Genomic DNA, 11,577 nt, shown 5'->3' with positions numbered 1-11,577 from the left:
CGGCACCACTATACTGTTTCCCAGCCCTCTTTTTACCTGTATTTTGAGACAGAGAGACATGGTCTCATTAAGTTGTCCCTCCTGGCTGTAAATACCTGCTTTAGCCTAGGCAGGCCTTGAACTTCTATCCCCTTTCCTGTCCAAGAAAGCCATAGTGAGACACTCTCCTGGGGACTCCCCTCAGACCAGAAAGTTCTGACACAGCAATTAAAAGAGTCAGCTAAAAACTGTCAAACCCGTCAGCCACCAAGGGGCAGCTCAGAATCTCTTAAGGACATGGTATATTTTCAACACTTCCCATTCTGTGCACTGAGATTCAACCCTCATTTCCCCATGACTTTGATGCCATCCTTCATGGTTTAGTGCAGTGTGGTTCCCTGAGGAGCCAGACACAGGCACATTCTGCCCCAGCGCTTTACAGAGGGACAGTGTCAGCTCTGGGCCTCTGACTTTAAGTGCACAATGTCTAAAAGTTCAGAAGTGTGACCTCTGGATTGTCTTCCAGCTTTAGTTGTGTACTCTACACACTTGCAGTGTGAGTTCATGAACACCTTTGAGACCTAAGAAACTTCATTATTTGAGAGTCTGCTCAGAAAAAAAAAAAAAAAAACCCACACTGGGTAAGAAAGCCAGAGCCTCACAGACAGCATTTCAGGGTGCAGATGGTGAACAGACCGTGTGGGTGTGATTCTCCTGGGCCACTTCCAGTGTTTTCCACCTAAAACCCAAAACAAATATGTGAAGGGCACTCTGGCTCCCATTTTCCCTCTCTCTGCTTGTAAACTAAAGTACATATTGATGTGAGTGTGTCATATTATCCTTTTCATACCGTTTTCGCTAGGAAGCGATGGCTTTTTTGCTTCTTCATATTTCATTGCCCCATAAAATCAGCAAAGCAACCCAGGTTTATAGATAGAAAATTCATTTATGAAAGAGCTGGAGCTGACTTAAATGCTGATTGATCTTTCCTAGATAAAATCATTTTGCTTGATGAATTGCTGTCTTGAGAAATAGATTGACTGCAACATGATAAGGCCTTCAATTTTTTTCTTTGTTGTTTTCCTTTTTTTTTTTTTTTTTTTTAAGCAGTAAGTGTCTGGCAGATATCCTAGAACTTTACTCAGAGAGAAGATGCTCCGAGACACCATGAAGTCTTGGAATGATAGCCAGTCAGATCTCTGCAGCAGCGACCAGGAAGAGGAAGAGGAGATGGTCTTTGGTGAAAATGAAGACGAATTGGAAGAGATGATGGATCTAAGTGACCTGCCCACCTCACTTTTTGCTTGCAGTGTCCACGAAGCGGTGTTTGAGGTCCAAGAGCAGAAGGTAGGCCCGTGCCCAGTCCCTGCACTCTCGCTGTGGAAAGCACAGGTGGCTTTGGGTAAACAGGTCGGAGGGCCTGAGACATGAAATAACAGGTCGGGTGTGCCGCACTGGACGCCTCCCCTCACACGCTGGACCCCCACACACTATGTCTTAGGAGAGGCTCTGCCACTGACAATCGGACTGACAGCCCTCCCACCCCTCTAGAGAAGCACTGGCTTTTAGTGAACTCTCAACCGAGGCGCAGTAAATGTGCCTTTTATTCATTCACTTATTGAGTTTCAGAGACTGTAATTGAAGAAAAGCTTTTGTTAATGTTTTAGTCAAAGATAGTAAATATACATAATGTGATTCATTAGCAGTTTTATTTGTGGATATAATGTTTCTGCCATAAACACCTGACCTGTCATCCCCTTTGGTGCCTTTCCCACCTCCACTAATTTCTCCTTTCCCCAGCACGCTACTGTTGTTTGAGACAAGGCCTGGGATTGGCTGTGTGGCTCAGACTGGCCTGGGATTGGCTGTGTGGCTCAGACTGGCCTGGGATTGGCTGTGTGGCTCAGACTGGCCTGGGATTGGCTGTGTGGCTCAGGCTGGCCCATAATTGGCTGTGTGGCTCAGTCTGTTCTGGAATTTCCAGAGATCCTCCCAGCTCTAACTCCTGAATGCTGAGATATGTCACAAGATTTTTTTCTTTTTTCTTTTTTTTTTTGGCCTGGCTTCCTCCTCTTTGTGCATTCACTAAAGAAGGAATTTGGCATTTTCCTGGGGCTTATTACATATAGATTATTAGAACTAATTATTAGCTCATTTTTAAAATTTTGGTATTAGTTCTATTATTTGGAAGGAAAAATAAGATTATCTTTTTTAAGTTACTGATTTACTTAGAAACGTGTGTGTGTGTGTGTGTGTGTGTGATCATCATGATAAAGGCCTGCATACCTTTTTTTGTTGTTGTTGAGGCATAGTCTCACTGTAATTTAGGCTGGCATCTGAGCAATCCTCCTCAGCCTCCCAAGCACTGAGAATATAGGTAGAAACAACCATTCCTGACTTGGCCCTTAAATGTTAGTATGTACACAAAGAATTTTCCTTTCAGTGAGACCTGTTCTCACTCTGTAGCCCAAACTGGACTTCCTTGAGTGTCTTTCAGGGGCAGAGCTGAATACACAGACACCTGCAGCATAAGGCTTCTCACCACTTAGATTGATAGAGTGTGAACTATGCAACTTCTATGTCATGGGTGTACAGTCCTGTAATGGGGCTGATGGGTCAGTGACAAAATGGAAAGTTAGTTGCGCTAGGAACACTGGAAGTTCATCGGAGTTTCAGCAAGCAAGTTCACAGACGATTCAGTAAGTCTCTCGGAAGGGTTTGTGGCACCAGGGAAGAGCTGTGAGAGAATTTTAGCAGAGAAAACAAAGGATGCTTTAGCCAGGGGTAACCAGATTTACTAAGAAACCTAATTAGGACAATGTGTGGCAGGAGGAAGAGTAAGAAGCATTCTGTATGGTTGACACACAGGCAATAAGTACCCAAACAAGAACACTTGGCTGAGAGGCGGATGTTGGGCTAACCTGTGAAGCACCCTGATGCCAAGTCAAAGAGCTGGCCCTTCTACAAGATGTAGTCCTGAGGACTTCCAAGCAAAGGGTGCAATCCAAACTGTCCTGGGCATATGAGCACTGTGGTGGGGGGAAGCTCAGGGGCCCTGCTAAAGATGAGAGCCTAGGCAGCAGGGGCTGGTGCGGCATGGTCATGCAAAAGGGGCGTCTTTGCAGGATGTTTTATTTCACAAATGCTGTCTCTTTGCCAAGTTCAGCCACAGTTTAAAAATCTGAAATTATCCATCCTGCTTTTCCCATCTGCATAAGAGTTCTGAATTTCATGTCAGAGATGATTATTTGTTATCATGAGAAAGAACAGGTATTATCTGTCTTCTATCTGTCAGAGAACATAGCATCCCTGAGTTCAAACAGTCACTGATGGAAAACGTTCTGTTAAGAAACTGTATCTAACACTGGGCATGTGCAGATTTAATCCCAGCATTCAGGAGCTAGAGGCAGGTGGGTCTTTGTGAGTTGGAGGCCAGTCTGATCTACAGAGCGTGTTCCAGGACAGCTACAAGGGCTGCATAGTGAGACCCTGCCTCAGAAAAGAAGAGGAAAAAAAGAAATAATAAGTTGTTATTATGCTGAATATTTACAGATCTTTGTCATTCCTAAGCAATGCAGTATAAAAACTGTTTACATTGTATTCTGTGTAGATCATCCAGAGGTCATTGAATGTACCCAGAGAAGTGTGCATTCTTTGCAAATGCTGCCCTGTTTATATCCGGCACTTACTGTGAAGCATTTTGGTATCTGAGAGGATCTTAGAACCACTCTATCTTAAAATTAAAGTTTTAAGATAATTTTATCTTAAAATTACACATTGTTGGGGGACAGTAAGATGGTTCACTGGAGAAAGGTGCTTGCTGCTCAGTGATGAAAGCCCAACAACCTCCCTAGAAACCCACAGAAATGTGAAGGAGAGCGTGGATGCCACGTGGTTCTCAGACCTCCTCATGAGTAATGACTTCCACCCCCGGCCACCCACATGCCCACTCATGCACACAAATAATAATAAATACACATTTCCAGCTTTAAAAAGTCTTATTAGGAGGAACTTCACAGCAGTTAATCTATTTCGGTTTTCTCCACATATAGCCTGGGAAAGTTTTGACTCCATGGAAAATTGGGTTCTTGTTGGTTTTCTTTTGTTCTTCTTTTTTTTAAGTTTTATTCGTGTGTATATATGTGTGGATCTCCAAGAAAACCAGATGAGGCTAATAGATCCCTTGGAACTCAAGTTATAGATGGCTGTGAACCATCTACATACAATGTGGATGCTGGAAAATGAATCCAAGGCCTCTGCAAGAGCAGTAAATGTTCTCAACCACTGAGCCATCTCTTCAACCCTGGGTTTCTCTCCCCACCCCCTTTTTTTGTTGTTGTTGTTGTTGTTTTGTTTCAAGACAGGGTTTCTCAACTGACAGTGTTGGTGTGCACTCGGGAGGCAAAGGCAGGTGGATCTCTGTGAGTTCAAGACCAGCCTGGTCAACAAAAGCTACTTCCAGGATAGCTTCCAAAGCTGTCTTGAAACCCTGTCTTGAAAAACTAAGAAAACAGACAGGCAGACAGGGTTTCTCTATAACAGCCCTGACTGTCTTGGAATTCACTTTGTAAACCAGGATAGCCTCCAACTTAGAGATTTGTCTGCCTCTGCATCCCAAGTGCTGGAATTAAAGGTGTGTACAGTCACCACCTGGCTTTGTGCAGCTCAATGTCTTTGAATTACTATTACTGTGATGAAACACCATGGTAGGAGCAACTTGAAGACAAAGGGCTTTGTCTGGCTCACACTTCCACTCACTGAAGGAAGTCAGAACAGGAACTCAGACAGAACAGGAAGCTGGAGGCAGGAGCTGGGGCAGTGGCCATGGAGGGAGGGTGCTGCTTACCTATTTGCTCCTCTTGGCTTGCTCAGCCTGCTTTCTTATAGAACCAACCAGCCCAGGGGTGGCCCTACTCACCATAGGCTGGGCCCTTCCCCATTAATCATTAATTATGAAACACCCTTCAGGCTTGCCAACAGCCTGATCTTATAGAGACATTTTCTTAATTGAGGTTCCCTCTTCTCAGATTGGTGGGTTTTCCAGAGTATTGGCTGAGGACAGACAAATGGTACAGGCTAAGTGAAAAGGAAGAGATCTGCTCTGAAATTACGCTATTCTAACCTTATTCTTTTATAGTCTGTATAGCCAAAACACTGCTAAAACTTGTTTAATATTTGAACTTCCTTATTTATTTATTTATTTTGGTTTTTCAAGACAAAGTTTTTCTGTGTAATAGTCCTGGCTGTCCTAGAACTAGCTCTGTAGACCAGGATAGCCTCAAATTCACAGAAATCTGCCTCTGCCTCCCAAATGCTAGGATTAAAGGCCTGTGCCACTACTGCCCAGCTTAATATTTGAAGATTTTAAAGGCCAGTCTAAAGATACTATAATTCCAGCATTCATGAGGCAGAGGCAGGCTTATCTCTTGAGTTTCAAACGAGCCAGGGTGATATAGTGAGAGACACTCCCAGAACAAGACAATGAGTGGTTAATTGGCTTTATTACATGCACACATCATATGTGCACGTGCTGCTTCTGAGAAATTTATAAAGCATGAAGATGCATAGAAGTTATAAACAAAAGGTAGGAAGGTGCTAGGCCTGGTGGCACCCTGTAATCAGCTGTCCCTGAGCTGGAGGTCGAGGAACAGGAATTCAAGTTAGAGGCCAACCTGGACTGCATGAGAGCCTAGTCTCATAAATTAGAAATAAAGAACAAAAGGTCGGAGTGATTTCTCTGTGTTTTCTTGTGTGTACATGCTAGGGGAGGTGTTTGGGTTCTCAGAGGACGAAGTCATAAGAGACCTCACCCATGTGTCAGACTTAAGCAGCAAACAAATGCCTAGCACTGTGAAGAAAGCAGGGGAAAGGTCACCCCAGGTCAGAGATGTTCCTTTGGTGGAGGAGCAGCACAGCTGCGTGCCTTGGTGACCCTGCGGCAGCAGTGCTCCTGTTCTGTATGAGGATGTGTGCGCTGTTTTATACATTGTGTTAGTATGACCTCTGAGTCTGCAGTGTTTAACAGGGCCAGCCGTTTTCAGTCAATGCAGACTGCAGATGTGAGCATGAGTCATACACTGTCCACCCTGAGTACCTTCGAGAAAGGTGGCTCTTTATGGAGGAAAAGCGCTGCACTCCATAGGGAGTTCCCCCGGCCACTTCTCTTTAGTAGGCTTCCTGTTAATATTTTGTTCTTTGTTCCCACTTCTCTCTGCCTTGCTGCTCTCCTCCCAGGAGAGGTTTGAAGCTCTGTTCACCCTCTATGATGACCAGGTCACGTTCCAGTTGTTCAAGAGTTTTCGCAGAGTGAGAATCAACTTCAGCAAGCCTGAGGCTGCAGCGAGAGCTCGCATAGAGCTCCACGAGAGTGACTTCCACGGCCAGAAGCTGAAGCTTTACTTCGCACAGGTACAGTGTGCTACGTGACTGCGTGTCCCCAAAGCGGCTTCTCCATCACAACTCTCCCTCCAGCGTTGGGTCAGAGGTTTGTGAAATCAACATTTCCAGGAGCAGATGATGTCATGTTTTCTCTTACTTTACACATACATAATTTCATTTATCTTAGGAGCATATTAAGCCTCTGTCTTTGTTTTGCTGAGACTAATATAATGGTTAAGGGATTCATTTTTTTCTGGCAGATTTGCTCACCTAGGGCTCTGCGAAGGTTATGCCTTGACCCTTCAAGGTTAGTGGAATAAATGTTCTCTGGATCTAAAATGGCACTTAGGATATGACATTCATGGAAAACAGAGAAAAAAAATTTCAAGGGCCATCAAAATGGCTCAGTGGGCAGAGGTGCTTGCCACTAAGCTTGGCGACCTGAGTTTGATCCCTGCAACCCATAATTACAGAGGCCATGGAGGGGTGCTGCTTACTTGCTCTTCATGACTTGTTCAGCCAGCTTTCTTAAAGAACCAAAGATCACCAGCCCAGGGTGGTACCACACACAATGGGCTGGGCCCTCCCACACCAATCACTAATTAAGAAAATGCTTTACAGGCTTGCCTACAGCCCAATCTTACAGAGGCGTTTTCTCAATTGAGGTTCCCTTCCTCAATGATGAAAGCTTGTGTCAAGTGACATAAAACTAGTCAGCACACCCACTGTAACAAATACCTGAGATAATCCACTATAGAGAAAAGTCCTGGCTCAAGGTTTGGAGGTTTCAGTCCATATAGGATCGTCCCTTCCTTTGGGCCTGCAGTGGGGGAGCACATGAAGTCAGCAAAGCTGTTCATCTCATTCGTGGGAAACAGGAAGAGTAGACTGGGGTCCTTCTGTGCCTTAGGTACGCTCCCTGTGGCTAAAGGCCTCCCTGTCTCCTAAAGACCCCCAGTTTCAGCCCTCAGGGGAGCAAGCCTCAACCATGTAGACCCTGAGGGGCACTTAGAGTTCAGACCACAGCCATAGTTACTGCAGTGCCACTCTCTGTCCATCTATGTATACATTTGTTCTTTCACTTAACTCGTGGTTAGCAAGGATCCAGTGTGTGTGGCCCTGTGCAGCGAGCCAGGTGGACCCGGGCCTACCTCCTAGAAGGTCACAAACGTCTTAGAGACATTTTTAGTCACCCCTCTAAGGAAGGTGAAAAGGAAGAAAGCGAAGATGCATTGCACAGCGCTCATGGTCACGTCCTTCCCTGCAGGTGCAGGTGTCCGGGGAGGCTCGGGACAAGTCTTACTTACTGCCGCCGCAGCCCACCAAGCAGTTCCTCATCTCTCCTCCAGCCTCCCCACCGGTGGGGTGGAAACAGAGTGAAGATGCAATGCCTGTGATCAACTATGACTTACTCTGTGCTGTCTCCAAGCTGGGGCCAGGTAACGGGTTCTGCTTTTGCTCTTTCTGTCCCCAGGCGCTTTCTGTATTGGAGACCGTGTTCAGTAGTGGGTGTGGGGCCCAGCAACAGCCTCACTGTCCAGTGGACACAGCAGCCACACCAGCCTCATCCACACTCTTAACTCTGCATTTTCCAGTGCTTTGGTCCTCAGCCAGTTGCGGAGCATGGTTGTCAGGGTTAGAGAGCATGTGCAGCGTGATAATCTTCACAGTTAGTGATTCAGCTAGGAGTTAATACAGGCGTTAGCAAACACACTTGCTGTTCTATCTTTACAGCCCTATGCAGATGGCGGCTGCTTTGCGTTATTTAGTGATGGTAACCTGCCACCCCTTCCAAAGTTGCTCTTTCTTTTTCATTTCTTGCTTTCCCTCTCTACTTGCTGCTTGCTGTCTCTCTCATCCTCTTAATAATAAGAGGAGCTGATTCCCTGCTGTCAAGGACAGCGTGTCTCTTCAGGGGACTTGAGAAACATTTGAGAAAGAGCTTTATGCTTGTGGACATTTGAACTCTTTCAGATGTCGGGTCCTACATACACTAGAATGGCTACCTGGAGCCTAGCCAGTGCCTCCCTTGGGACCCAAAAGCTTTATGAATGTAGCTAACCCACCTTAGTTAGTTGTAGAACAGCAATTAGCATTTATATTAACATTTTAATTAGTGCTTATGTAATCTAATCAGTAGGTTCCCATCTTAGTGCGCACAAAGCCAAAGTAAGCATAGAACGTAGAAATGGAGAGAGCTTCCTCAGCTGTAGGAAGAGGCAGGAGCTATTTATTCCAAAGCAAGGTCTCCCCTGAACAAAGGAGGCTTGTGTATATTCATACAGTGGTAGGCCCATTCCTGAGCATGCTCAGTTTAAAGTCATGGAGATTGATTAACACAATGGACAGGATGTAGTTGTGAATAAGGGAGTTTTAGGGTGTGCTAACCAGAGTCTGCCCTGGAGGTGCCTGTGTGCTTAGCATCTGTGCTTGGATCTTAACTCCCAGGCCAAGTGCAGAAAGGACAGTGTCTAAGGAAAGGGACTTCTACAGGCCATGGTAGCACTTACTGTTAACATTGGGAGGCAGAGGCAGGCAGCTCACTGGGAGTTCCAGGCCAGCCCGGCTGCATAGTGAAACCCCATGGAGAGGAGAAAAGGGGGGAGATTTTTAAGCCTCTGATGCAGGATTGATAGATTTACAGACTTTAAGCAACAAGCTCACCGTGGCACACACATGCCTCCAATACTAGAACTTGGGAGACTGGAGGAGAAAAATCAAAGAGTTCAAGACCAGCCTCAGTTACAGCAACAAGTCTCTGACTGGCCCAGATTCTATGAGACTCAGTCTCAAAAAAAAAAAAAAAAAAAAAAAAAAAGGAGAAAGAGAGAGAGAATCAGCAGCTGTTAAATGAATTAGTGCAAGAGGAAGTTGGGAGATAAAATAAATTAATTCCTTCATATGCTTGCCTCGGCAGGAGAGAAATACGAACTGCATGCAGGAACCGAGTCCACCCCCAGCGTGGTTGTGCACGTCTGTGAAAGTGAAACTGAAGAGGAAGAAGACACAAAAAACCCAAAACAAAAAATCACTCAGACTCGGCGCCCGGAAGCTCCCACGGCCGCGCTGAGTGAGCAGCTGGACTGTGCGCTCTGAGCGCAGCCCCTGCACTATGCCTCCTGCTGCTGCTGCTGCTGCTCCTGCACAGCCAGGACATGCTGCTGCATCCATCTGGCAGCCCGGCCAGCCTTGCCAGGCCAGAGCATCGGGTGAGGCAGCAGATGTAGCCAGCTGTTTGAAATTCTGAACAATGTTCTAAATGGCACTTTAAGTGACAAAGTTAGCCCCCACTGTATGGCATCTGACTCCTCCCCCAGAAACATTAGTTCCTCTGAATGTATAGCTCGTTGGGTACCAAAGGCCAGAACTAGAATTGCCCAGTACACTACCATTTTTACAGATTTAAAAATCAGTCTTACAATTACAGTAATTTGGTGTGGGTGGTTTTTGGGTACTGGTGTGGTAGTGTCTACCAAATACATTGAGCAGAGGCTGAATGTTACTCGGTAAACATGACTATTTTTTGGCAGGAGAAGAAACTCTAGGTACAAAATCATTTGTAGAATCCATTTTTCTCCAGTATTTTTTCACTAGCCATGGGGATGAAATGCCAAATGATTGAGATTGTCAGATTCAAACAGCATACATAGATGTGAGCTTGGCTGTCCTCGATATCCCTCTGGCAGTTGGTGGAGGTGGCACCCAGAATCTGCACAGTGCAGCCCTTCCGGGCCTGGGCTCTGTGGGCAGGCTGTGTCACCCAGAAGCTTGGCTGCTGCTGATGTGGAATTGCAGCCTGTGGAGTGGCAGCTCTTCAGTTAATCTCTGACCACCCTAATGCTGGCTTGTCGCTGCTTGAGTTGTCCTGCTATGTGTAGATTTGTGGATGTTAGTCACAATCTGAAATTTTAGATTTCTGAAGGCTTTCTGAAGACCATTTTAAATTCAGTGGAGTCCTTCCATTTTTTTTTTCTTTGAAGACAGGGGTTTCACTTTGTAGCTATCTGGCCTAACATCCTCTGTGATCCTCCTGCCTCAGACTCCCAAGTGCTGGAATTTCAGGGGATGAGCCACCATGTACTTCAAGTTTTTCCATTCAAGTATTTCAGCTATTTGAAAAAAAAATCACCAGTACTATTTTTTTTTTTTTGAGACAAGTTCTCACTCTGTAGCTCAGGCTAGCCTGAGACTCACTATGTAGCCCAGGCTGGCCTTGAGTTCAAGACCATTCTCCTTCCTCGGCCTCTTGAGTCTGGGATTGATGGTATAAGCCACCGTGTGCAGTTCATGCTTTCCTTTTTAATGAAATTTTCCACCTGGGCTTGCAGTTGGCATGCAGCTAGAGCAGCTGTCTCTTGCACTTGAAGATGTGTCGGCGCAGTATCACTAACGTGCAGGGGCTGCCATCCCTCTTGCAGAAGGCTGTCCTGCTGAAGAGTGCTGTGCTCCAGGCAGGTCGCTGGCCCCACTCAGCGTGCTCTTTTCTTGCACGGTGAGTATCCAGAGCCAGCTGGCGTACATGAAGGGACTAGACACAGGACTAAGAAAGAAACATGGCAGGTACTGTAAGGAAAGAAAAAAAGAGAAATTGAAGCTGTGGTGGCTATGTTCTTTGGGTGACATGTTAGGGCTGAGTGTCTTTTGTGGTAGGATTGATTTCTGAAGATTTAAACTGTATTGCACATGCACATACAAATGTCTTCTATACGGTCTTTATATGCGGTCTCGTACAGTCCTGGTTGTCATCCAACTTGCTAGTCTCAAGGATGACCTTGAACTCCTGCTCCAGCCTCTAACTCCTAAGTGCTAGGATTGCTGGTGTGCACCACCACACCTAACAACAGCAACAGAAAGAGTTGTCCTTGCCCTCAGATGCTGAACTCTGTGTGTGTTTGCCATTGGGAATCTTCCGTGTGGATTCAATTGAAGATTACTCTTCCGTCTGCACTGGTTTGCTGGATCCAAATCCTCATCTGTCAGATTAACTGATAGGCTCTCCTTTGCACCCAGCTTGACTTTGCAGTTTTGAGCTCAGCAGTTTGCTAAGCAGACCCTACCTGCCAACAAGCAGATTTTCGACAGTTAGAAAGTTTTTGTGTTCCCCATTATGTAATATTAATTCTTTCTAGTTTTCCTAAGTCGTCAAAACCCAATTTTTAAGTTTGTCTTGGCTTTCATTTTCTAACTACCAACTTAAGAACATATCTTTCTCTCACTCTC

General features: G+C 45.5%; 1 protein-coding gene across 1 annotated transcript; it reads left to right on the top strand.

The window, feature by feature from the left end:
* Window positions 1-1,092: 1,092 nt before the first annotated feature.
* Window positions 1,093-9,598, top strand: Rcan3 (RCAN family member 3). The gene is made up of 4 exons (XM_051173553.1): window positions 1,093-1,326; window positions 6,214-6,387; window positions 7,625-7,796; window positions 9,275-9,598. The coding sequence occupies exons 1-4, from the start codon at window positions 1,132-1,134 to the stop codon at window positions 9,451-9,453; spliced, it is 720 nt and encodes a 239-aa protein (XP_051029510.1). The 5' UTR covers window positions 1,093-1,131; the 3' UTR covers window positions 9,454-9,598.
* Window positions 9,599-11,577: the final 1,979 nt, after the last annotated feature.

Source organism: Phodopus roborovskii, unplaced genomic scaffold (assembly GCF_943737965.1).
Source record: "Phodopus roborovskii unplaced genomic scaffold, PHOROB, whole genome shotgun sequence".
Lineage (NCBI taxonomy): Eukaryota > Metazoa > Chordata > Mammalia > Rodentia > Cricetidae > Phodopus > Phodopus roborovskii.
Note: the sequence above shows the minus strand (reverse complement) of the source record. Positions and strands in the feature narration are given on the sequence as shown.

What these genes read in the sequence shown, in the direction of transcription:
- Rcan3 (XM_051173553.1), top strand. Translation starts at nt 1,132, where the DNA reads ATGCTCCGAGACACCATGAAGTCTTGGAATGATAGCCAGTCAGATCTC. An exon ending in TTGAGGTCCAAGAGCAGAAG is followed by an intron (nt 1,327 to 6,213) that starts GTAGGCCCGTGC and finishes CTCTCCTCCCAG; the next exon opens with GAGAGGTTTGAAGCTCTGTT. An exon ending in TGAAGCTTTACTTCGCACAG is followed by an intron (nt 6,388 to 7,624) that starts GTACAGTGTGCT and finishes CCTTCCCTGCAG; the next exon opens with GTGCAGGTGTCCGGGGAGGC.